Source organism: Hemiscyllium ocellatum, chromosome 45 (assembly GCF_020745735.1).
Source record: "Hemiscyllium ocellatum isolate sHemOce1 chromosome 45, sHemOce1.pat.X.cur, whole genome shotgun sequence".
NCBI classification, from domain to species: Eukaryota; Metazoa; Chordata; class Chondrichthyes; order Orectolobiformes; family Hemiscylliidae; genus Hemiscyllium; species Hemiscyllium ocellatum.
In genome coordinates, this window is record NC_083445.1 from 2399788 (window position 1) to 2424409 (window position 24622).

General features: G+C 44.9%; 2 protein-coding genes across 6 annotated transcripts in view; one reads left to right on the top strand and one right to left on the bottom strand.

Moving 5' to 3' along the window:
* Positions 1–9349, bottom strand: LOC132835825 (transmembrane protein 205-like). 2 transcript variants are annotated; one of them, XM_060854916.1, is made up of 4 exons: positions 9301–9349; positions 5791–5909; positions 3914–4077; positions 1–1219 (listed from the first exon to the last, which is right to left on the bottom strand). In XM_060854916.1, exons 2-4 carry the CDS (start codon positions 5888–5890, stop codon positions 917–919), a joined length of 567 nt encoding a protein of 188 aa, XP_060710899.1. In that variant the 5' UTR covers positions 5891–5909; positions 9301–9349; the 3' UTR covers positions 1–916. The 2 variants fall into 2 exon arrangements, with proteins under 2 accessions (XP_060710899.1, XP_060710900.1); XM_060854917.1 differs by lacking the exon at positions 9301–9349 and adding an exon at positions 8096–8167.
* LOC132835824 (myosin-13) overlaps positions 9320–24622 on the top strand; it is a 26262-nt gene continuing 10959 nt past the window's right edge. For 3 of the 4 annotated variants that reach the window (XM_060854912.1, XM_060854915.1, XM_060854914.1), the window contains exons 1-6: positions 9320–9615; positions 14409–14485; positions 18918–18951; positions 19076–19194; positions 22562–22682; positions 24053–24257. In XM_060854912.1, the coding sequence (XP_060710895.1) occupies positions 14426–14485; positions 18918–18951; positions 19076–19194; positions 22562–22682; positions 24053–24257 (539 nt within the window). In that variant the 5' untranslated portion in view covers positions 9320–9615; positions 14409–14425. The remainder of the gene's footprint in view (positions 9616–14408; positions 14486–18917; positions 18952–19075; positions 19195–22561; positions 22683–24052; positions 24258–24622) is intronic. The other variant, XM_060854913.1, reaches the window with a different exon arrangement.

Here is a 24622-nt window from a genome sequence, read left to right on the forward strand (position 1 = left end):
CTAGACAGGGGACGAAACGTCTGCAACACAAATTCCCAGCTCGGCGAATAGAACCACAACAACGAGCACCCGAGCTACAAATCTTCTCACAAACTTTGATATTTCAGATTTCCAGTGTGCACAGTATTTTATCATTGGTCATGAAAAGTTTCACCTTTCTGTAGCCATCAGACTCTGTGACTGTGAACTCATTTGTTTTGTGCTGACAAAAACATTTGGGGCCTTAGTCAGTTTCTAACCTGTGTCAGGTAGTGCTACAGTGGATTCAGATTCAGTGACTGTCCTCTGCACAATTCCAGTCAGTTAAATCACGAATCTTCAGTGCACATCATGGTTTTCTCACTGCCTGCACACTTTCTGCTGGATCCCTGTACCGTTTCCAGGGCAACAGAGTGATACCTGCCTACTTCACCTCCCCACACCCCTCCAACCACAACCAGCACTGACCTGGACCAGCTCCTGAGCAGAGCTGAGGTTGGTGAATCTCATCACAGCTCACATAAAAAAGAAAATGGAAATTCCACAACAAGACACAGTAAAGGTTCCCCAGAGAGGGCCGCAGTGTAAGTCACCATTTCACCAGTGTGATTTCACACCGGGTTTTGTGTTGTGAAACTACCACACTGACATGAGTCAGGATGTTCCAAACCCACCTCATGTACCAGACTGAGGCACGGATGCCAACAAGAGGCATTGACTTGCTCACAGGGCTAGGAGGACAATGTGCTACACCACTGTGCTCCTCAGACATTGAAGCTTTTCGCAATTGAGCTGTTTCCTGTTGCTGAACAGTAATTGAAATATTTAAACACAATCATCAACATGGAGATTACACACAGAGGTTACAATGTCCAGGATATTACAAAATTCCAAACGAAAGTCCTTGCCAGACACAGAGGGAAGGAGCAGAGATTTTCTAGAAAGTCTTCAGATTAGTTGCAGTGTAGAAGAGATTGATTCCATTGCAGATAACACAGATCAGGTTACACACCATGGACAGGACGTGGTATTTCACAAATCTCCGGCTCAGTCTCATGTATTTCGGGTCCTTCTTCTTCAACCTTTTATAGGGCTCTCGGTTCGTCCCAAACCCAATCTCCTGCCCCAAGTGATGTTCCTTCTCAATCTCGTGCATCTTAAACATAATCTCTGACGTTGTCTGACCGAACCACTGGGCATTGAGTGCAGAGAAGATCACACAGACAAAAAACGATGTTATCTGTGAGAAAACAGGAATGGTTGGGAGTGAAATGAATTCCACCAGTTTTCCCTGAGCCCCCACATCTCCTGCAGAAGACAGTGTGGACTCTCCTCCCACCCCACCCTCGGATCAGTCACATACCCACAAGGGGGTTAATGAAAAGGGGGTGCATCTCTGTAGCACCCTGCTGAGATTGGGAACTACAGCAGGGAGTAAAAAGTGAGGTCTGCAGATGCTGGAGATCAGAGCTGAAAATGTGTTGCTGGTTAAAGCACAGCAGGTTAGGTAGCATCCAAGGAACAGGAAATTCGACGTTTCGGGCCAGAGCCCTTCATCAGGATGAAGGGCTCTGGCCCGAAACATCGAATTTCCTGTTCCTTGGATGCTGCCTAACCTGCTGTGCTTTAACCAGCAACACATCTTCAACTACAGCAGGGAGACAGGCCCTTCACCCCAAATTGGTCCATGCTGACCAAAATGTCCATCCACACTAACCCCTTCGCCCAGATCCTTCTAAACCTTTCCTAACCGTGTATTTGTATTGACCAGTGATCCTTCTCCTGCTTTCATCTAAACATTAGAACCTGCAGCAAAGCACATGAATTAACTGCACCTTCACTGTAATGGTACCTACTGAGAATGTACATGAAGAACTCCATCAATACCTGAATCATGTGAAGGAGAATGAAAAGTCTGCATGGCCTGGCATCTCGTTTTGAAATTCTGGTTATATAGGAGCAGGCAAGGTGAGAAACCTGGGGCAGGCAGAGATACAGCCAGATTCCTCGGAACTGACTGGATAATCCCTGGGTCCTAATGGATTTCATCCTAAGGTCTTAGTTTGTTAAAGAGATAGCACGCCTTGGTGTTCATTTGTTAAAAACAATCCCTAGATTCAGGAAAGCAGACTAGAAAGGAGCAACGTAACCTCGCTACTCAAGAAGGGAGGGAGGAAGACAGGAAAAAATAGTTCAGTTATCTTAATTTCTGTCAAGGGGAAGGCGTTGGATTCATTATTAAAGAAATTAGAACTGGGCACTTAGAGAAACTCAAGGTAATCATGAAAGGTCAGCAGGGTTTATCAAAGGGGAATCATATTTGAGCAATTTATTGAAGTTCTTTGAAGGAATACCATGTGCTGTGGATAAAGGGATCCTGTAGACAGGCTGGAGTTGAATTTCCAGAAAGTATTTGAAAAGGTGCCACATCAAAGGCTGGGGGGTATCATTGTTTTGGGATAACACTTTAACTTTTGGCTGGCTGATAGAAAGCAGAGAGATATTTGTCGGATGTGAGATGTGGAGTCCTACACAGATCTGTGCTGTGGCCTCAATGTTTTCCAATTCCCATCAATGTGTCAGACGAGGGGAGTGACAGTACAGTGGCTGCATTTACAGACGACCCTAAGAAGGTTGTAAAGGTGACTTGAGGATGTTGCAGATAGATAGAGTTGAGTTGAATAAATGGGCAAACATTGGAATATCATGTTGGAAAATGTGAAGTTGTTCACTTTAATAAGAAGTGTAAAAAAAGCAGGATATGACTTAACTGGAGGATGACTGAAATTCTGAGGGAGAGAAGGGTTTAGGTGTTCTACAGCAGTAAACACTGGAGGTTAAGACCCAGGTAAAGCACACAATCATGAAGGCTAATGGGACGCCCTCCTTTATTACCAAAGGAATCAAACATTAAGAATGTTACACTTCAGTTATACAGGACGTTGCTGAGCCCACATCTCCAACACTGTGTCCAGTTTTGGTCTCCTCATTTAAGGAAGGATGTTAAATGATCAGAAGTGGTTCAGGGGAGGTTTACGAGATTGATACCTGGAGTGAGTGGGTTGTCTTATGAGGAAAGTTTGGACATGCTGGGATTGTTTCCACCAGAGGTCAGAAGCCTGGGGGATGACTGGATTGAAGTGTATAAGATCCGGGACATGGAAAGGTCAGTCCACAACTAGGAGACATTGTTTTAAAATTAGGGTCAACCTTTTCGGGGCACAGATAAGGAGAATTTGTTTTTCTTTTAGAGGGTTGTAAAACTTTGGAACTCTTTACCTCAGAAGACAGTGGGTTCAGGAGCACTAAAGTATTCCTAAGGTAAGGTAAATAGATTCTCTCGCTGAGCAGAATCTAAGGTAAATGAGAATTTGGAAGTTGAAACACCACAAAATGAGCCATGAATATCTTGAATAGTGCAGCAGGCACGAGGTGCAAACTGGCCTCCTGCAGCTCCTCTCTCATATGCTCTAACTTCTTGTCTGTTTCTCATAGAATTATTCTTACACCTTAATTTAACATATTATGTTGACTTCACTGTTTAAGTTAGCGAACTACAGAGTATGCTCCTGCACTCTGACCTCTCTGTGTTAAGTTTAGCTGATTCGCAGGAATGAGGGTGAACAAAGTAACTGATCTCAACATCTGGACTGGGGCTTGGTGGGACAATCGTTTGGGAATCTCTCTCCAGGTTACTATCCAGTAATTCCTGCCAGGGTGTGAGTGGGGAATAATAAAGGAAGGTTGTATCTGTCAAGTGTTGGGCAATTAACTGAGACGTAAGAACAGAGGAGAAATCATGGACAGAATCTTGGGTAACAAGAGTCCAAGTGTTCAGTAGAGCAGGAAACTAAAGCAACTACCTCTTTTTGTATGTGGTTTCTGAGTCACTGTATCTTATCTCGATAGCAGCTGTACGTTGTCTCTCAGTTACCTGAACAGTTTCATCATTGTTGAGTAACTCATGTGGGTGATATAAGGCATAAAGAGCCAAGTTGAGAAATGAACCTCCGAGGACAGAGTACAGGTAGTAAGGAAACAGGCTGCTTTGAACCAAGCCAAACGTATGTCTGCTAACACGGTTAATCAGAACAAATCCTGCGGAGAAAGAACAGATTTCAAACCTTTAAACTCTGACCTTACCTCATGTAAAAAAATTACAATTTCAAATTCCCAAATGCAAGACTGAGAACTGATTCAGCAAAATCTTCCTAACATGTAGCAGTGATGTGGAGGTGAGAATCTTTACAGTAACAGACTGCATGAGGAAGGTGGTGGGGGTTGGGGTGGCTAGTATTTTTTTCAGCAGGCCACATTGCCTTCATTGGCCACCATTATCTTGTGGCTCTCCCCCATTCCTCTTCCCTTGCAAACTCCTGGCCCACACTTGCTGGTGCACACCCCAATGCAGCTGAGACCAGGCGATGCTGGTGCACACCCCAATGCAGCTGAGACCAGGCGATGCTGGTGTACACCCCAATGCAGCTGAGACCAGGCGATGCTGGTGCACACCCCAATGCAGCTGAGACCAGGCGATGCTGGTGTACACCCCAATGCAGCTGAGACCAGGCGATACGGTGTACACCCCAATGCAGCTGAGACCAGGCGATGCTGGTGCACACCCCAATGCAGCTGAGACCAGGCGATGCTGGTGTACACCCCAATGCAGCTGAGACCAGGCGATACGGTGTACACCCCAATGCAGCTGAGACCAGGCGATGCTGGTGTACACCCCAATGCAGCTGAGACCAGGCGATGCTGGTGTATACCCCAATGCAGCTGAGACCAGGCGATGCTGGTGTATACCCCAATGCAGCTGAGACCAGGCGATGCTGGTGTTCACCCCAATGCAGCTGAGACCAGGAGATGCTGGTGCACACCCCAATGCAGCTGAGACCAGGCGATGCTGGTGTACACCCCAATGCAGCTGAGACCAGGCGATGCTGGTGTACACCCCAATGCAGCTGAGACCAGGTGATGCTGGTATATACCCCAATGCAGCTGAGACCAGGCGATGCGGTGTACACCCCAATGCAGCTGAGACCAGGTGATGTGGTGTACACCCCAAAGTAGCTGAGACCAGGCGATGCTGGTGCACACCCCAATGCAGCTGAGACCAGGCGATGCTGGTGTATACCCCAATGCAGCTGAGACCAGGTGATGCTGCTGTATACCCCAATGCAGCTGAGACCAGGCGATGCTGGTGTTCACCCCAATGCAGCTGAGACCAGGCGATGCTGGTGTACACCCCAATGCAGCTGAGACCAGGCGATGCTGGTGTATACCCCAATGCAGCTGAGACCAGGCGATGCTGGTGTATACCCCAATGCAGCTGAGACCAGGCGATGCTGGTGTACACCCCAATGCAGCTGAGACCAGGTGATGCTGGTGTACACCCCAATGCAGCTGAGACCAGGCGATGCTAGGCCACAGTTCCAGTTTATCAGTTACCAGCAAACACAATCCTGAACATCCCCTGCTAACAGGCACAACTCTCAGCTGTACCAGCTTTCCAGAAGTGAACAACTCCAGAATTGCTATGGCATGCCTGTGTTCTCACAAAACATAGTTTTTCACTTTACTTAGCAACATGTGACTACAATTAATCAAGTCAGAACTACTTAATTCATATTTTTTAAAGAAAATACATCTTTAAAGAACATGTAACAAAATCATATAATCAAAAATCATTTCATAAATAAAATTTTGTGAGACAGTTTCTGGAGACAATCTCTGATCCAAAAACCTAACCCGTTCACCACACCGTTCAGATTCTGATTAACTCTGCAGTAATGTTCTTCCACATCTTACCCGATATGAACGAGACCCATATCTGCATCCCCCAGGAGGTCGACAGTAGAATCAGATGGGCTGTTTTAACCAGGCTAGTAGGATCTCCTTCTGTGGGCATTCTGTTATCTCAACAAGCCCTGTTTTATTACAATGAAAAGGAAAAATTAATTTAATCCAATTTATTTTATTAACATCAGTTTTCACCTCTAAGATGTCAAATTTTGTTGGCGACAAGATCCTTGAAATTTGCCACCCAGACTGATAGGGTTGTTCAGAAGGCATATGGCCTGTTAGCTTTTACTGGTAGTGGGATTGAGTTTCGGAGCCATGAGGTCATGTTGCAGCTGTACAAAATACTGGAGCGGCCGCACTTGGAGTAATGTGTACAGTTCTAGTCACCGCATTATAGGAAGGATGTGGTAGCTTTGGAAAGGGTGCAAAGGAGATTTACCAGGATATTGCCTGGGACGGAGGGAAGGTCTTACAAGGAAAGGCTGATTTCCTTGGAGAGAAGTTGAGACGTGACTTAATTGAGACATGTAAGATAATCAGAAGGTTAGATAGGGTGGACAGTGAGAGCCTTTTTCCTCCAATGGTGATGGCTAGCACAAGGGGACATAGCTTTAAACTGAAGGGTGATAGATATAGGACAGATGTCAGAGGTAGTTTCTTTACTCAGAGAGTAATAGGGCGTGGAACGCACTACCTGCAACAGTAGTAGACTCACCAACTGATAGTCATATGGAAGAAAATGGAATTGTGCAGGTTAGATAGGCTTCAGATTAGTTTTACAGGTCAGTGCAACATCGAGGGCTGAAGGGCCTTTACTGTGCTGTAATGTTCTATGTTCTATCTAGAACAGGGTCCAAGTGAAAGGCTATTAATAAAAAAACAAAGCTTCTATTTTAAAACAAAAGCAAAAGACTGCAGAAATAAAAGTAGAAAATGTAGAGCAAGTCAGGCAATATCTCTGGAGAGAGAAGCTGGTCATGTTCCAGGGCTGTGACCTGTGATGTGAAATGACTCGTTATCACTCTCAATACACCTAGGTGCTGGTTCTCATGCGTCAATTGCAACTTGATGGTAATACATGCACCTCCCAGCTAGGAGGTTGTGGGTTCTTGTCCCACATCAATCAGAGACTTAACCGTACAATCTTCCACAAAGTGGGCACAGTCAACTCACTGTTTGTGTCAAGAAACATTCTGTTGCTCTTTAATATATTTAATATTTTATTTGAGGGCTTTCATTTTCTACAATTATGAAACTCCAGGGCTTGTGGCAATATATGCATTGGTTTCTGTTAGAGATCACTACAAATGTGTTTTTTTGTAATTAGGACTTGCTCAGGAAACACAATAAGTTCTTTCAATCACTCTTCCATAGTGCTGGGAATGGAAGGTGTGACTGATAAGGAGAGGCTGGATAGGATGGGACTTTGTGGGTGGCATGGTGGCACAGTGGTTAGCACTGCTGCCTCACAGCGCCTGAGACCCTGGTTCAATTCCCGACTCAGGCGACTGACTGTGTGGAGTTTGCACATTCTCCCCGTGTCTGCGTGGGTTTCCTCCGGGTGCTCCGGTTTCCTCCCACAGTCCAAAGATGTGCGGGTCAGGTGAATTAGCCATGCTAAATTGCCCGTAGTGTTAGGTAAGGGGTAAATGTAGGGGTATGGGTGGGTTGCGCTTTGTTGGGTCGGTGTGGACTTGTTGGGCCGAAGGGCCTGTTTCCACACTGTAAGTAATCTAATCTAATTTTTTCAGGCAGGCAGAAGTGAGGACCGCAGATACTGGAAACCAGAGTTTAGATTAGAGTGGTGCTGGAAAAGGTCAGGCAGCATCCGAGGAGCAGGAAAATCAACGTTTCAGGCAAAAGCCCTTCATCAGGAATGGAGGCAGGGAGCTTCCAGGGTGGAGATAAATGGGGTGGGTGGCTGGGGAGAAGGTAGCAAAGAGTACAAGAGGTGGATGGGGGTGGGGATGGAGGTGATAGGTCAGAGAGGAGGGTGGAGTGCATAGGTGGGAAGGGATATTGGCGGGTGGGGGATTTCAAAACCAGGGACACATTTTTAAGGAAAGAGAAAGATTTTGAAAAGACATGAGGGGCTTTTTTCTATATACAGAGCAGTTCGTGTGTGGAATGAACTTCCAGAGGAGTGGTGGATGTGGGTTTAAAAGATATAAACAGGAAATGTTTTGAGGGAATAAGATCCAAGTGCAGGCAGGTGGGATTATGTTCAGCATGAATTGGCTGGACCAAAGAGTCTGTTTCTGTGCTGTATGACTCGAGTCTATAACAAATAGATTTCATTTTGAACTCATACCAAGAGAATTTTGTTTCAGAAACATAGGAGTTCAGCTGGCCAGTATCTTCCTCTCAGGCTTTTTCTTCCCCCCACTGAAGACCAGAGCACACTCCAAGACAAACACTGTTCAAACTGCTGCTGCAGGATTTCCTAGAGAACACAAGTTATGATGTTAAAAATCACACAACACCAGGTTATAGTCCAACAGGTTTAATTGGAAGCACTAGCTTTTGGAGCGTCACTCCTTCATCAGGTGGTTGTGGAGGAGGATCATAAGACACAGGATTTATAGCAAAAGTTACATCACACTGTAAATGTTTGCTATAAATTCTGTGCCTTACAATTGTGTCCTCCACTACCACCTGATGAAGGAGCGACGCTCCGAAAGCTAGTGCTTCCAATTAAACCTGTTGGACTATAATCTGGTGTTGTGAGATTTTTAACTTTGTACACCCCAGTCCAACACCGGCTCCTCCAAATCATGACAAGTTATGATAACTGGCTGTGTTTTTTCTGTGGAGCGGCTGTTTCGACTGCACTGTGTATGTTCCCCTGCAGTTATATTCAAAACTCTGAGCATACGTGTGTGCGATGCACAGACAGTGAAATACTGAGAGGTAGGAGGCTATACTGAATGTCTCTGCCCATTCCTCCTCTACCTCTGTTGGTACTGACTGATCAAGTGGCTATTCACAACTATATCTAAACATTACTGACATCAGCCAGTCCTGCACCAGGTTACTCAATCCACAGCTATCCAGATGGTGACAGAAACTGTAACTGTGGGGTGACTCTATGCTACCTCTCGCTGGGGAATGCTGTCCCAGGTCTCAGTGACCAGAGTCATTCACTCTGCAGCCTGACCACAACCCCCTGACAGTCTGATCACTGCCTACTCCAGCTACTTCCGCCTGTGGGCGGGGCCAGAGCGGAAACGGGGGGTCTGAGTGGAAATGGGCGGGGCCAGAGCGGAAATGGGCGGGGTCAGTGTGGAAGAGCGCGGGGTCAGAAGCCACGCCCCATGCATTGGAATCGCCTACGTCACACGTTCGCGAGAAGCCCGGACGGTTAACGGTCAACCGTCAGCGGGCGGCAACAGAGAAGCGGATACTTGGAGGGACTTAGGGGGAAGGTGGAGGGGATTGTCCCGACTGTTTTTAACTGACACTAATCTGCCCTGAAGCTCTCCGCTGGCCGGCTGTCTGACTGCTCCTGTCACTCACCTGCTGCGTGCTTCGGGCCACAACCGCACCTACCGCCTCGGATTGACAGGCGCGGCCTTCAATCGACAAGCAGCCGCGCTGTGATTGACGTGGAGCATGCCCGGGCCTTCCGGTAATGGAGCCAATCACAGACAGGCGGGCGGAGTTCCCGCTCTCTCCCCTCCCCAGGCTTGGTTGAGAGACTGGCCGCTAGCCCCGCCCCCCCTGTGCCGGTCTTACGGGGGCTGCTGTGTAACAAACCACTCAGCGTCGACGTAATGCGTTTGTGTTTAATCACACGGTTTGAAATCTGGTGGTGGTGCAAAGCTACTACAGGTAAGTGAGTTAGGGCAGCAAGAAAAAAATCAAAAGATATGTTTAACAACAAATTTAAAACTGATTTTGAGCCGAAAAGAATTGAAACCTTACAAGTTGAATATTCATTATTATTGCATTATATTCACAGAACTTCTGACTATAGGGTCATACTCTTACATTTGACAATGGGTTGTGTTGCAGTCTTCAAATCAAGTGAATCATTTAGTAAATGGTGACTATAAACAGTAAAACATCCCCAAATACCACACCATGAAGATGGGTAGGTCTCATTGTTTCTTCATGGCTGTTGGGTCACAACCCTGGAATTCCCCTTCTTCTATACCTCAGTATAAAGCAGCAGAAAGCAGCCCAGTGGTATTATCGCTGAACTATAATCCAGAAACCCATGTAATTTTCTGGGGACTTGGGTTTGAATCTTGCCATGGCGGATGGTGGCATCTTAATTCAATAATAATCTGGAAGTGAGTGTTCAATGATGACCACGAAACCATTGTCGGTTGTCAAGGATAGATCTGTCTGGTTCTTGAGGGAAGGAAATCTGCCAGGTCTGGTCTACAAGTGACTCCAGACTGACGGCAATGTGGGTGACTCCTTACTGCCCTCTGGGCCATGAGGGATGGGCGGTTAATGTTGGCCTAGCCAGTGAACTCCCACTTCCCATGAATGAATTTTAAAAAGTAGCCCTTTGAGCGTGTTCTGCCATTCAGATTGATCAGAGCTGATCTTCTATCTCCACTCTATCCCTGTATCCCTTGATAACATTAATATCTCCACAGAGTACTTTCAGCATGACTGTAGCAACTTTAGAAGGCATCTTTTCAGGGCAACTTAGAATGGGCAAGAAATTAAGCACACATCGGAAATAATTTCCCTTCAAATTTGATGTGAACCAGGGATGGGACAATGGTTTGGAAAACAGACTAGTCAGGTGCCCATTTACAAAGAAGATGACAAATAAAACCAAGTGACTACTGACCTTCAGTACTGTTCGATATAATGGAATTATTGAAAAATCAGGATCATAGTGACCTAATAAACAGCATTCAACATGATCGGACAAGGGAAATATCCTTGTCATCTCAATACAAAGCCCTTCTGATTTTTTTTCTGTAGCTTTCAAAAATAAGTCATTAAATGGAACACTATGTTGAGCTCAAAGCTGGGAAATCCAGTGTAAGAGTTAGGACTTGATATGATATATAATAAATACTTCCCAAACTATTTAATTCTTCAAAGTTAGAAATGTGACCCCTGATGGCATGAGAAGCAAAACAGCATAAATGGCATTCAATATATAATTATCAAAATTTACAGATTAAAGATGAAATATAGTATACCATTATAAATATTAAAATCAATGTTTTAAAGTAATTTATTTTTAAAAATAGTTATTACTTTCCATACTCGTCAGCTCATTACTTCAACTGAGCCACTCTGTGGAACTTGGCCATGAAGCAATGAATACTGTTAATGTTAACATTTGCATTCAACATTACTTAGAACATAGAAGAGTACAGCACAGCACAGGCCCTTCAGCCCTCGGTGTTGTGCTGGCCTTTTATCCTACTCTAAGATCAGATTAACTACATACCCTTCATTGTCCTATCTTACGTGTACCTATCCAAGAGTTGCTTAAATGTCCCTAATGTATCTGACTGTACTACCACTGCTAAAGGCCAACATGACATCATTGGTTTTAATGTGCTACAAGTCCCCAACTAAACTTTTAATTCTTTCGACTGTTTTCTTTCTCCATCTTTCCTCTCTTCCTCCTCCATACACTCACACTTACACTTTAATTAGTTTTCGCTAATCTACACCAAATGGTTGCAGAGGTTTCAGAAGGTAGATCACCATTACTTTCTCAAGCGTAACTAGGGATGGACTATAAAGGCCAGTGACACCCATATTCATGAGTAAATGGCCCACAATCCCCTCACCCATACACATGATCACAGACAGTCACTATCAGCCCCTTCACCACATACACACACACACTAAGGTCATGTGGCAGGGTTTGTGGGGACCCTGAGCCCTGAAAGCAGCATCTTTCAAAGTTGTTGAGAAGAAGGCTGCCAGTGCAGAGGATGGATTCAGCAGAAAGACTCAATAGGAGAAGGGTAAAATGCTTTTCCATTGAGTCATCTCATTTCACTTCAATAGTGTGCAGATCATAACAATAAGACTCAGAGCGTGAGTAAGAAAGACCATGCGTCCCGAGTGAATGAGCAGGGTCAGAAGCTGCCTGGGCCTTGTTGCTGGTGTACTTTGGAGAAAGAGCAGCTCACAACATAATTCACTGTAATTTCTATATTCACCTGGGCTCAAAGTTGAAGAGCAGGGATCTATTGGAGATGTTATGTGAAGCTGGGAGACAAGAGACACAGTTGTAGAGTAACCCGAGGATTAGGAGTTTCTGCTCTGCATCATCACATTGCAAATTTGTGAAGTGTGTAATGTCACACCCAATCCAGGAAAAGCACTTCCTTACGAAGAGACAGTGAACAACATGTGTAAGTAGGCAGAGCCATGAGACGTTTGGCACAGGCAAGCAGAATGTCTTACACAGGAAATTAAAATAATTGACATACTGTAAGAATAATTTGCGGTGTGACATATAAGATAGATTCGTTCCCATGGCTCACTGTTTCTGGAATGTTCCAGACACACACAAGCGATGTTGTTTTATGTCTTGTTTTATCAATGGCTGCTGGTCTTTACAACAGGTGCATTGTCTCACTGTCCCTCAGCAGTCGTTACACATTGCGACAATGCAGTGACTACATGAGTGATAGGCCCCACTAACAAGATCCTGATATCTATCCAAAACTTTCATCTCCCACAAAATTGAGCATTATTGTGTAAGAATTTCAGCATTGGTGTGATGTCAGGTACCAGGGTTGTACATTCCTGTGATCAATTGATCATATTGAGCAGCATTTTGCTTCAGTTATTTATTCTGGGCAGAGTACAGATTGGACTCAATTAGCCAGTAGTTGCAAAACCCAAAGCAAAATATCTACTGTTAGATGTGATTCCTCAACTAGGCATAAATTGCTGAACAGTTCCTAATATTCTGAATGCAACTATGTTAAAACCAATTTAAGATAATCAGCTAAATTCGTGATATTGTTCATTTATGTTTGATAACAGTGACACAGATTCATACCGAGGGACCTGTTCTTTGTAAAAGTTCAAACCTTGTATCTTCTTTTACTTGCACAGGACCTTAGGGAAACTAGAGTTCCCAATGTAATGATTCGATTCATCTCAGATGATTTGCCAACCAATCAACATCCCTTTTTCCTGCAACATAAATTGTTGTGATTATTTGAAATGTGATATTCTCGTATGTCCTGATGAGTGCAAAACAAAACAGCCGGTTCAACAGTGATATATACTGAACCAAGATGTAAAACCAGAGCAAATCCTTTTGGAATTGAATGGATATTGATCCAATCGTGAACAGTGTACCTAGTTCTGTTTACTAAAATATTGGGAAACATTCAAAACCTGATGGTGATGAAGAGACAGGAGGCTGGTGTACTTTGCCACTGGCTATGAGCAGCCTGGGATAATGAATAAGGTGGAGAATGAGTTGGGAAAGAAAAGAAGAAATCTGGAAAATAATTTCCAATTAAGCTGGGAGAGCAGTATAACAGCAAACACAGGTATAGATTAACAGAAAACAAGCTGGGAAAATCCTTCTTTACACATAGATTTCCAGATAGAATAGTGGAGGTGAGAAGCTTGGATTAATGAAGAAATAACTGAGTATCAGAATCGATGTAGCCAATGTTGGATTGCCCAAGATGAACAGAATGGACTTGCTCTCTTGTAATCACCTTGTCATCTTTTTGAGAGATCACTATCAATCAGTCAAGGGATCACACAAATTGGGAACATATTGTGAGGACCCACCTCAGCCATGGTGTCAGATCAGGGACGAGAGGCAGGAGTTTAATGGTCATTGTAGATTATTGCCAAACTGTGTAAAGCACTAGTGCTGGGCCTTCCCGGAAGTTCGTTTGTGCAATACATGATGAACCAGATCTTTGCACTGCTGCTGAACTAAAGTTTGTGACTGCAGAGATGTATATATTAAAATCAGGGATTAGTTCATGTCAGTATAAGTTCTCAAAACTCTCAACAACCAAAGGCCCATAATTTTCTTGAGTTCACTACTCCTGTCTCCTACTGTAACCTGTCATCACTTACGAAGAACATAAATTTCAGAGATTTTGGTCAAGAATCTCACATGATAGCAGCACGTGTCAGAGACAGCTTTCCAGTTCTCTAACTGCTGAATTTATTCTGACATTCCAAAACATGCATTTTATCATGTATAAGACACCATAGTGCACTGAAATTTAGTTTTAACTTTTTCATTCTAAATCATGCAACTTTCTCAATGTATTCATTAGATGGTTTCAATTATTTGACAATTAATTATAGTAAATAAGATGGAAAGTAACAAAGACAGAGATTTAGCAGTAATTGCTAATGGCGAAAAAGTTTGCTGAAAGAAATTAGGAGCTTTCAGAGTGCAATTATTCTCACTATCAATGGGTCAGAGTCTGAAACTCTCTCCCAGACACTTGGAGCTGGTTCACACAGACTGCAATGGTTCGAGAGGGTGGTTCACAACAGCACGAGAGATTAGTGACAAATGCTGCTCCCCTGGGAGAAATTCCATACCTAGTCACTGCGATTATGGTAAAGACAGGAACAATATCTAGTGAAACTATGTACGAAATGCTGTGATGAACTTTTGTGCTTTGCTTTTACAGTTTGCTAGGTTTGAGAGATGAACACTGATATTTCGCTCATGTCTCGGATCACCACTGATAGTGATGGGGATACCATGGTAAGTCAGTGTTGCTCAAGTTGGACACGCACCTTGTGGTCTTGAGGCAACAGTCTATAAAGTTAAAAGCAGCAAGCTGTGATCATCACAGGGAGGGGCTGAAAGGGACAGTGAGTATGAATTCTATTCACAGATTTCTGGTGTCACATTTGGCTCTGAGTTGAATTTCTGACTGATACATGCCATCTTTAACACTGCCATTTACTCCTCTGTACCACACTTCAGTTTTGCTTGTCTCAACCCATCCATGTTTTTGTTTCCTTTGACTTGACTATTCCAGCACAGTCTGCTGAACTTCCACATTCTCCCCTCTGAAAACTTGTGCTGTTCCAAAACTCTGCTCCTGATTCCTAACTTGAAGCATGTACCATGATCTGTGTCTCAGCAATGCTTTTGGTGCCCTACGTCCGCTCCAAGTTAATCACCATCTTGATTTTAAAACTTATCTTCTTTTTTCAAAGCCATTCCTGGCCTCACTCCCTCTTTCCGTAATCTACTGCAACCTCAAAATTCTCGAACTTAATCAGTGCTGTTTTGGTTGTGGCCTCTGTATTTCCAGTTGTAATTCCTCCACCATGTGCCTGGAACCCAGGCTCTGAAATATCCTCTTCACTTTCTCTCTCCTTTCACCTCTTTACTTCACTTTCCTCCTCAAAGACACTTCTTAACACCTACCTCTTTGACCAAGCTTTTGGCCCTCCAACTGATTACTTCCTTGTGTGGTTCAGTGTCATACTTTGTTTTATAATGCTTCAGTGAAATGCCTGAAGATGTTTCATTACATTAAAGGCTCCATGTAAATATAAACTGTTGTTGTAGATCATAGAAATTAATTACAGAAAATGGCTTCACCCTCTCCACATCATGTCAGTGCTAACTGAAGAATATTCAGCACTGATCCATTCTAAATGCTGTAGTGATGAGGGTTTCTGCTTCAGTTTCAGACTCAGTTCCACAACCCTACAATCCACTGAATGGAAAGAGATTCTCAACTCTAATTCTTCTGCAAATGTCCTTCAGTTTGTTCTGCCTGCTTATTAACCTGTTTGCTGAGGAGACTAGATCCTTGCTAACTATCTGGGATCCCCTATAATTTTACATACCTCAATTAAATTTCCCCTCAGCCTCTGCTGCTCCAATCAAGATATTCCTAATTTATAATCTTCACTCAGAGCCATCATTCTCCAATTTTGGCAATTTCCCAGTAAGCCTCCTTTCTGTTGTTATGTGTGACGCTAGGCTTCCTATAATATCGTGATCAGGACTGTATATAGTACTCTAACTATAGGACTTTGCAAGCAGTAGGACCTACAGTCAGTGATACAACAAAATAACTTGGATCATGATGAAACAAGTGGAGCCAGTGAACATTCCTGTGGTGTCAGAGCAAAACAGTTTCCCTGTCTCTCAGTGACACCCTTTATCATCTAGCACCTTGTTAGCATGATGAAACATCGGCCAGTCCTTACACTTCCAGCTGTATTCAAACATATCACCCAATCTTGACGTCTCCACCTTGGTAAAAGTGCCAGTTTCTGACACAGAATCATTCACAGACTTAAGCACAGAGTCACTGTATCCCTTAACATCAGACATGTTGAAACCACTACTGCTAATCTCCCAAACAAGCTCTTTTCTACCCTGTTAGGGAACAACTGCAGAAAATGCAGAGATACCTGGCCAGGTAATCTCAGTTGGCTACTATTCGAACAACTTCCTCCTGTCACTCTGTAACAGACTCAACAGACCAAATGGCCTCTTCCTGTCCCTCTATAACAGAGTCGATAGGCTGAATGGCCTCCACCTGTCCCTCCGTAACAGACACGATAGGCTGAATGGCCTCCTCCGTCCCTCTGTAACAAACACAAGGGGCTGAATGGCCTCCACATGTTCCTCTCTAACAGGACCGAGGGGCTGAATGGCCTCCTCCTGTACTGCTGTAACAGACACAGGGGGTTAATGGCATCCTCCTGTTCCTCTGTAACAGGATCGAGAGGCTGAATGGCCTCCTCCTATCCCTCTGTAACAGACACAAGGGCTGAATGGCCTCTTCCTGTCCGTCTGTCACAGGCCTGAGGGGCTGAATGGCCTCCTCGATAAACAATAGACAATAGGTGCAGGAGTAGGCCATTCTGCCTTTCGATCCTGCACCACCATTCAATATGATCATGGCTAATCATCCTTAATCAGTATCCTGTTCCTGCCTTATCTCCATAACCCTTGATTCCACTATCTTTGAGAGCTCTATCCAACTCTTAAATGAATCCAGAGACTGGGCCTCCACTGCCCTCTGGGGCAGAGCATTCCACACAGCCACCACTCTCTGGGTGAAGAAGTTTCTCCTCAACTCTGTCCTAAATAGTCCTAAATTTTTAAGCTATGTCCTCTGGTTCGGCACTCACCCATCAGCGGAAACATGCTTCCTGCCTCCAGAGTGTCCAATCCTTTAATAATTTTATATGTCTTAATCAGATCCCCTCTCAGTCTTCTAAACTCAAAGGTATACAAGCCCAGTCGCTTCAGTCTTTCAGTGTAAGGTAATCCCGCCATTCCAGGAATTGATCTCGTGAACCTACGATGCACTCCCTCAATAGCCAGAATGTCTTTCCTCAAATTTGGAGACCAGAACTGCGCACAATATTCCAGGTGTGGTCTCACCAGGGCCCTGTACAGCTGCAGAAGAACCTCTTTGCTTCTATACTCAATCCCTCTTGTTATGAAGGCCAGCATGCTATTAGCCTTCTTCACTACCTGCTGTACCTGCATGCTTACCTTCATTGACTGGTGTACAAGAACACCCAGATCTCTCTGTACTGCCCCTTTACCTAAATTGACTCCATTTAGGTAGTAATCTGCCTTCCTGTTCTTGACACCAAAGTGGATAACCATATATTTATCCACATTAAACTGCATCTGCCATGCATCTGACCACACACCTAACCTGTCCAGATCACCCTGTAATCTCCTAACATCCTCATCACATTTCACCCTGCCTCTCAGCTTAGTATTATCAGCAAATTTGCTAATGTTATTACTAATACCATCTTCTAGATCATGAACATATATTGTAAAATGCTGCAGTCCCAGCACTGATCCCTGCGGTATCCCACTGGTCACTGCCTACCATTCCGAAAGGGAGCCGTTTATCACTACTCTTTGTTTCCTATCAGCCAACCAACTTTCAATCCAAGTTAGTACTTTGCCCCCATACCATGCGTCCTCCTGTCCTGCTGTAACAGGCCTGATGAGCTGAATGGCCTCCTCCTGTCCCTCTGTGATCGACACAAGGGGCTAAATGGCCTCTCCCTGTCTCTCTCTAATAGACCCGAGAGGCCGAATAGCCTCCTCCTGTCCCTCTGTAACAGACCCGAGAGGCCGAATGGCCTCCTCTTGTTGCCCATTAACCAGCTGAGGAGGCTGAATGGGAATTTCTTCCTGCAAACAGCATGTTAAGGTCATTGCTTGACTGCTTGTGTTTCTGATCCCAGAGCAATGACAGATATTGAGATGCTGTGCTGTATTGGGACAATGTCTCGTTTTATGGCTGTGCCTAAAACAAATTGCAAAAAAATGTTTGCTCACCAAAACTGTTGGTACAAACAGTTGCTGCTCCTGTCCGCCCTGGGTGGACAGGTATTCTGCATTGTGCCAACACTGTACAATTATCCTTCCTAACTTAGGCAAGAGCTGGGATACAGGGAAAATTAAGATGATTTTAGGAATCCGGAATCTAGAGGTGATTGGGGATGGTTCCTCTGGAAATTTCCTTCAAGACAATATGTTTGAAATTTCTGAATTATTAAAGATGAACTCCCAAAACAGATCCAGGAAAAGTGTTCACTCCAATCAAATACTCCAGTAGGGGAGGGGAGGCCACTCAGTGGTGCTGATGCTCACTTACATTTCATCTGCACATTGGCCATATAGAGAGCTATTCTTGATGAAAAGCTTATGCCTGAAACGTCGAGTCTCCTGCAGCTCGGATGCTGCCTGACCTGCTGTGCTTTTCCAGCGCCACATGTTTTGACTCTGATTTCCAGTTTCTCCCATATGGAGAGACTGGATAGCAATTGAGGAGGAACCCCCTAATGGTTCAGTTACTTGGGACTGCTGTAGTCAGCTGATATCAGCTCGCAGAACAGGCAGTTACATGCGGTTGGCCCTGGTGTGAATAATTAAAAATCTGACCATAACTCCAGAACCCATTGAGACATTAAAAACTAGATACTTTAATTCTGAATGTGATTTCAAAAGAAATGGATAAGGAGCGGGGGAGTAAGATTGTTAACAAAATGGTGTAGTAAGCTGATAGGGCACCCAGTCTGATGTGTGTAGAGTACTGAATGGATCTCGTAGAGCCAGTCTCAGAGTCCTCGATGGTAGTTTCGAAACACTGATATTCTTTTCCCTAATATTTCTTTTTCCATTGCAGCAGACGTTGAAGTTTGGCGGCTGTCACCAGAAAGGTGGGGACAGATACATATTGCTGTTCAATCAAACCTGCTGTCCACCAGCACGAGTGCTTATCTTGATTTCTAAGAATGACACCATTTGACCAGCAGATCTGATTGTACCTTGCTTGTGTTGCAGACCCCCCGTTTAATAAGGTGCGGAATTTCACTGACAACCATTTGCGATCTCCACCTGGCAGTAAGAACCTGATGGATGAGCTCGAGGTCATCAAGTTCCACATTGAAGTCCAAACCAGAGTAAGGCTCAGGCGAAAGTGGACTTTATTCTTGTAACTCTGCAAGTTATTTCTTTCTCTTGTACTGTTGCCCGTGTGTGACATAGCCTATGTAACACACCGTGACCCTCCAAATCAAGTGCTCTAAATGATTAGGCACCTGCTGTTTGTGGTCTAGTATTTTTTATAAAGCGCCTTTCTATCATCATGATATCCTCTATAACACACTCCTTGTATCTGATTGTACCCCTTCCAGGGATAACATTCCTGTCTCTGAACAGGGAGGTTACAAGTTCAAGTCTCACTCTAGATTCCTGCTGAATATTGACAGTATCTAGTCCATGAACAGTGAACATCCAACACCATACCCACAATGCGACAATGCTGCTCCTTTAACAAGGTTATGTTGTCCTTGTTTTTTTCTCCGAAGAGATGTAAAAGGCAGAGGTGCTCACATGGCTGCCAGACACTGCCTGAGTCAACAACCAGTTAAAAAACCTTTAGGTTTTTTAAAACAATTGTGAAACGAAAGGGGAGCGGCCAGTTCTCCCAGTTCCGGGAGGTTTCTAGTTTGGTTTTAGTTGTAACACTTAGAGAGTGCTGGGGACAGAGAAGCAGCTACCTGCTTCAGGAAATGATACCTGGATTATCCTCTCTCTCTAATGTCTCCCATGTAAGAACCTGGGTTTGAGTTCACCTTTCTTTTTGCCAAGAAGTATGTTTATGGGAATGTTGCAGGAAATTGGAATAGTTCTTCAGTAAGTTGCAATAGAGTCAGTCAGGTTTGCAGATAAGTTGTTACCCTAAATTCTGTTCTCCTTTGTTCGTGTTCCATACGTAGTATTTACATAAATTCTGTTCTGTTTAAAACTAAGTGGTTGGACCAGCTACATCCTTCCTGGAATATCCTGGAATATTGGAAGGAGACGTTGTTGAGGGTGAGGCCCACTTCCTTCAAACCCTTCACCCTCAACAATTTTTCCTTCCAATCCTCCCACTTCCTCCAAGCCAAAGGGGTAGCCATGGGCACACACATAGGATGTCAGATACATGGAACAGTCCATCTTCCGTAGTTACACCAGCACCACCCCCCCCACCTGTTCCTTTGCTATATCAATGACTGTATATCGGCGCTGCCTCTTGCGCCCACAGGGAGGTTGAACAGTTCATCAACTTTACCACCACCTTTTACCCCGACCTCATTCACCTGGACCATCTTGGACACCTCCCTCCCCTTCCTGGCCCTCTCCATCTCTGTGTAGTAAAAAGTGAGGTCTGCAGATGCTGGAGATCAGAGCTGAAAATGTGTTGCTGGTTAAAGCACAGCAGGTCAGGCAGCATATTATTCCTGATGAAGGACTCTGGCCCGAAACGTTGAATTTCCTGTTCCTTGGATGCTGCCTGACCTGCTGTGCTTTAACCAGCAACACATTTTCACCTCTCCATCTCTGTCTCCGGTGACTGACTAACATGGACATCTATACAGGCCCACCGACTCCCACAGCTACCTAGACTACACCGCCTCCTACCCTACCTCCTGTAAAAATGCTATTCCTTATTCACAATTCCTCTGCCTCCACTGCAACCATTCCAAGGAAGACCAATTCCACCTCAGAAGATCCCAGATGGCCTCCTCCTTCCATGATCGCAACTTCCCTTCCCAGCGTTTCTCCTCCACTTTCTGCACCACCACCCTTAAACCCCAACCCTCCTAATGCAACAAGGACAGAACCCCCCAGTACTTATCTTCCACCCCACCAACCTCCGTTTACATTGCATCATCCTCCGCCACTTCCGTCACCTACAAATGGACCCCACCACCAGAGATTTATTTTGCTCTCCACCTCTATCCAGAGAGACCATTCCCTCCGTGACTCCCTTGTCAGGTCATGTTTTCCACCCACACCCCACCCCTGGCACCTTTCCCTGCCACTACCAAAGCCTCCTTCCTGTGGATCATTTCAGAGAACAGCTCTGGGACACTCTCACCCACCAACCCCACCATCCCGTGGCTGAACACTTCAACTCCCACTCCCTCAAGGATATACAGGTCCTGGGCCTCCCCCACAGCCAAACCGTTACCACCTGATGTCTGGAGGAAGAACATCTCATATTCCGCCTTGGGACCCTGCAACCACACAGGATAAATGTGGATTACAACAGTTTCCTCATTTCCCTTGCCCCACATTATCCCAGTCCCAAGCCTCCAACTCGGCACCACCCTCCTGACCTGTCCATCACCTTTCCCATCTAACAGCTCCACCCCACCCCGACCTATCACCTTCTCCGTCACCTTCATCTACCTATCGCTTGCTCAGCTACCTTCCTCCAACCCCACACCCCTCCCATTTATCTCTCAGCCCCCTGCTCCACAAGCCTCGATCCTGATGAAGGGCTTATACCTGAAACATCAGTTTGCCTGCTTCTCGGATGCTGGCTGACCTGCTGTGCTTATCCAGCACCACACTCTTGACTCTGATCTCCAGCATCCTCACTTTCTCCAATGTCATTATTGTCCCAAGACGAGCAAGTGGGAGATCCAAGTCTGAATGTTGGGTTAATGTCCACCTGATGGAGTGGCCCTTTGCATATTGCAATGCTGGTAGGAACTGAGATATCAGACCAGATACACAGCCATGTAAATGAAGGAAATGTATCACAGAAACAAATCAGAGTGGGGCTTGTTCAATACGAATGAGTGGGAATGTAGGTTTTTGTGTGTACTTTTGTGAGAAAGGAGAACATACTCACTGTAACCTACCATCTACTGAGGAATGCTGTTATTAATCATAGAATCCCAAAAGTGTGGAAGCAGGCCATTCAGCTCATCAAGTCCACACTGAACCTCTGAAGAGTATTCCACCCACTCCACCCCACCAGCCTGTTCTTATAACCCTGTGTATCTCGTGGCTAACCCACCTAGCCTGCACATCCCTGGACACTGGACAATTTAGTGTGGCCAATCCACCCTAACTGCACATCCTTGAACTGTGGGAGGAAACCGGAGCACCCGGAGGAAACCCACATAGACACAGGGAGGATTTCCAAACTCCGCACAGACAGTCTCCCGAGGGTGGAATTGAACCCTGGTCCCTGGTGCTGTGAGGCAGCAGTGCTAACCACTGTGCCACTGTGCTGCCCACATGAACCTACCTCTGGCTAACCTCTACTGTAACTCATTCCCCACTCTCTGTTCCAATTTTACACCCCTCCCCTGCATTATCTGTTCATTTACCTAATCTGTTCCCAGTCTCTTCAAACAGATGCTAGTATGTTCCTAATTAATCTTATCTCTGTGTAACTAACTGAAATTGTCATGTGTTGTAATAATGTGCAGTGCCAATGAGATACATGGTTGATCTTGTTCTGACAGTTTACTTTATTCCTAGACCATTGAATCCTTGAACCAAACAGTGAGCCTCCTGGCAAAGGAGCGAAGCCACCATCAGCAGCAGATCCGACTACTGGAGGGTAGGACCTGGATCTCTAAAATGTACACAGGCCAGGCAGGTGGGGATTTGCAGAGAATGACTGGTATGTGCAAGGGCAGGCTTCAGGAACTGGCAATACTGTCGCATCCTGTTCGCTACATTTCTCAGGAGTTTCAGGGTCAGCTCTAGCACTACCCAAAGATGTCTGCACATCTGTTAGAGGAGCCAGTGGCTCAGTGATTTGACCCACCAACAATTATAGTGTGAGAAATACAGATTTTAAACCATTTATGTGTTACATGCAGGTATCACCGACTAGGCAAGCATTCAGTGCCCATCCCAGAGTCCATCACCATTGCTGTAGGTCTGGAATCACACGTTGGCTAGACCAAGCAAGCATGGCAGATTTCCTCCCTTGAAGAACATTAAGTGAACAACATGAGGTTTTACAATAATTGACAATAATCACGAGACTTGGCTTCTTATTTCCGATTTTTATTATATTTGTTATGGTGTGATTTGAATCCATTTCCCTAGATTTAGGGTTACTAGTCTAGTGACAATACCAGTACACCCCCACCTCCCCAACATGTTCTGTATTTAAGCCCTAGTGATGGTTTGCTTTGGTTGTGGCTATATTTATCAATGGAAGGACAAGTTTAGATTGGGGGATGTGTGGTAGGTTGCGGGTGGAGGCGGTAGCAGTGTTGACCCTCCATAGTCAAAAGTCTGTGCACACTTACAATGCCAGCTCTCTTTGTAAAATGGGATCTGGAGTCATAGACTCATCCAGCACAGAAACAGACCCTTTCGTCCACCCAGTCCATGCCGACCCTAATCCCAAACTCAACTAGTCCCACCTGCCTGCTCCAGGCCCATATCCCTCCAATCCTTTCCCAGTCATGGACTTATCCAAATGTCTTTCAAATGTTGTAACTAAACCCACACCTACCACGTCCTCAGGAAGCTCATTCCACACGTAAACCACCCTCTGTGTTTAAAAAAAAGATTTGTCCCCTGTGCCTTTTTTAAATCACTCACCTTTAACTTATGTTCCCTAGTCTTGAAATCCTCCATCATAGGGAATAGACGCCTACCGTTAACCCTATGTACACCCCTCATTATTTTATAAACCTCTTACCCACCCTGTCTACATGTGATGCAAACTTCAAAGAATTATGTGTCTGAACCCCTTGGTCCCTCTGTTCTACAACACTATCCCCCTATGGAATGGATAGGTCCTGCCCCTGTTTGTTGTACCAGAATGCTACAGGAAAGGTACCAGTGGAGAGGGGAGTGACTGTAACATAAACAATGGCATAATGCAGCCCAATTGCTGACATACTCTGCTGCCTGTAGGAAGTGGTGATCCACCATTTCCCCAGCCAAAACCTGACCAACACCATAACCATTTTCAATCCCATTGGAAACTACTTCTGTCTTCCACAGCTGAAGTGAGGAGACTGAGCATGAGCAGTAATATTGAAGAGGACAGGATTAATTTAGTGATAGACAGAAAAATTGAAGACTGGAAGAAAGAACTGTCCTCAAGCCTGACCAAAATACAGGAGCCAGTCCAGCAAATGGAGAACCAAGTCCAGACAACAGACTCCAGCAACCACACTGAAGAACTCGCTGCAGAAATACACGAGAGGTACGTAATGTAAACTGAAAGAAAGACTTCTGAGACTAAAACTAGTCAGTGCTCTGTGATAGCTCATCCCAGGAATCATAGATTCCTTACAGTGTGGGAGCAGGCCATTTGGCCCATGGCGTCCACACCGACCCTCTGAGGAACACCCCAACAGACTGCCCCCACCACCCAACCCAGTGGAATTGATGGGCTGAATGGCCTTCTCTTGCTCAGGCTTTGTGTTCCTCAACTTCAGTGAACTTTAAGTGCTGCTGATCGATAGCACAGACTCATAAAGGATGGGGGCAATTCTACAACAATTAACAATTGATCAGGTATCAATTGAAATCAAATGATCACATGGTAGATGGACATGTGGTTCCACA

Bases quoted from the DNA above. Each gene is read 5' to 3' on its own strand.
- LOC132835825 (XM_060854916.1), bottom strand. From the start codon at position 5,890: ATGCCCACAGAAGGAGATCCTACTAGCCTGGTTAAAACAGCCCATCTG. The intron at 4,078-5,790 runs GTAAGATGTGGA...CTTTCTCCGCAG, and splicing joins ATGGGTCTCGTTCATATCGG to GATTTGTTCTGATTAACCGT. The intron at 1,220-3,913 runs GTAACTGAGAGA...GTTTTCTCACAG, and splicing joins ACAATGATGAAACTGTTCAG to ATAACATCGTTTTTTGTCTG.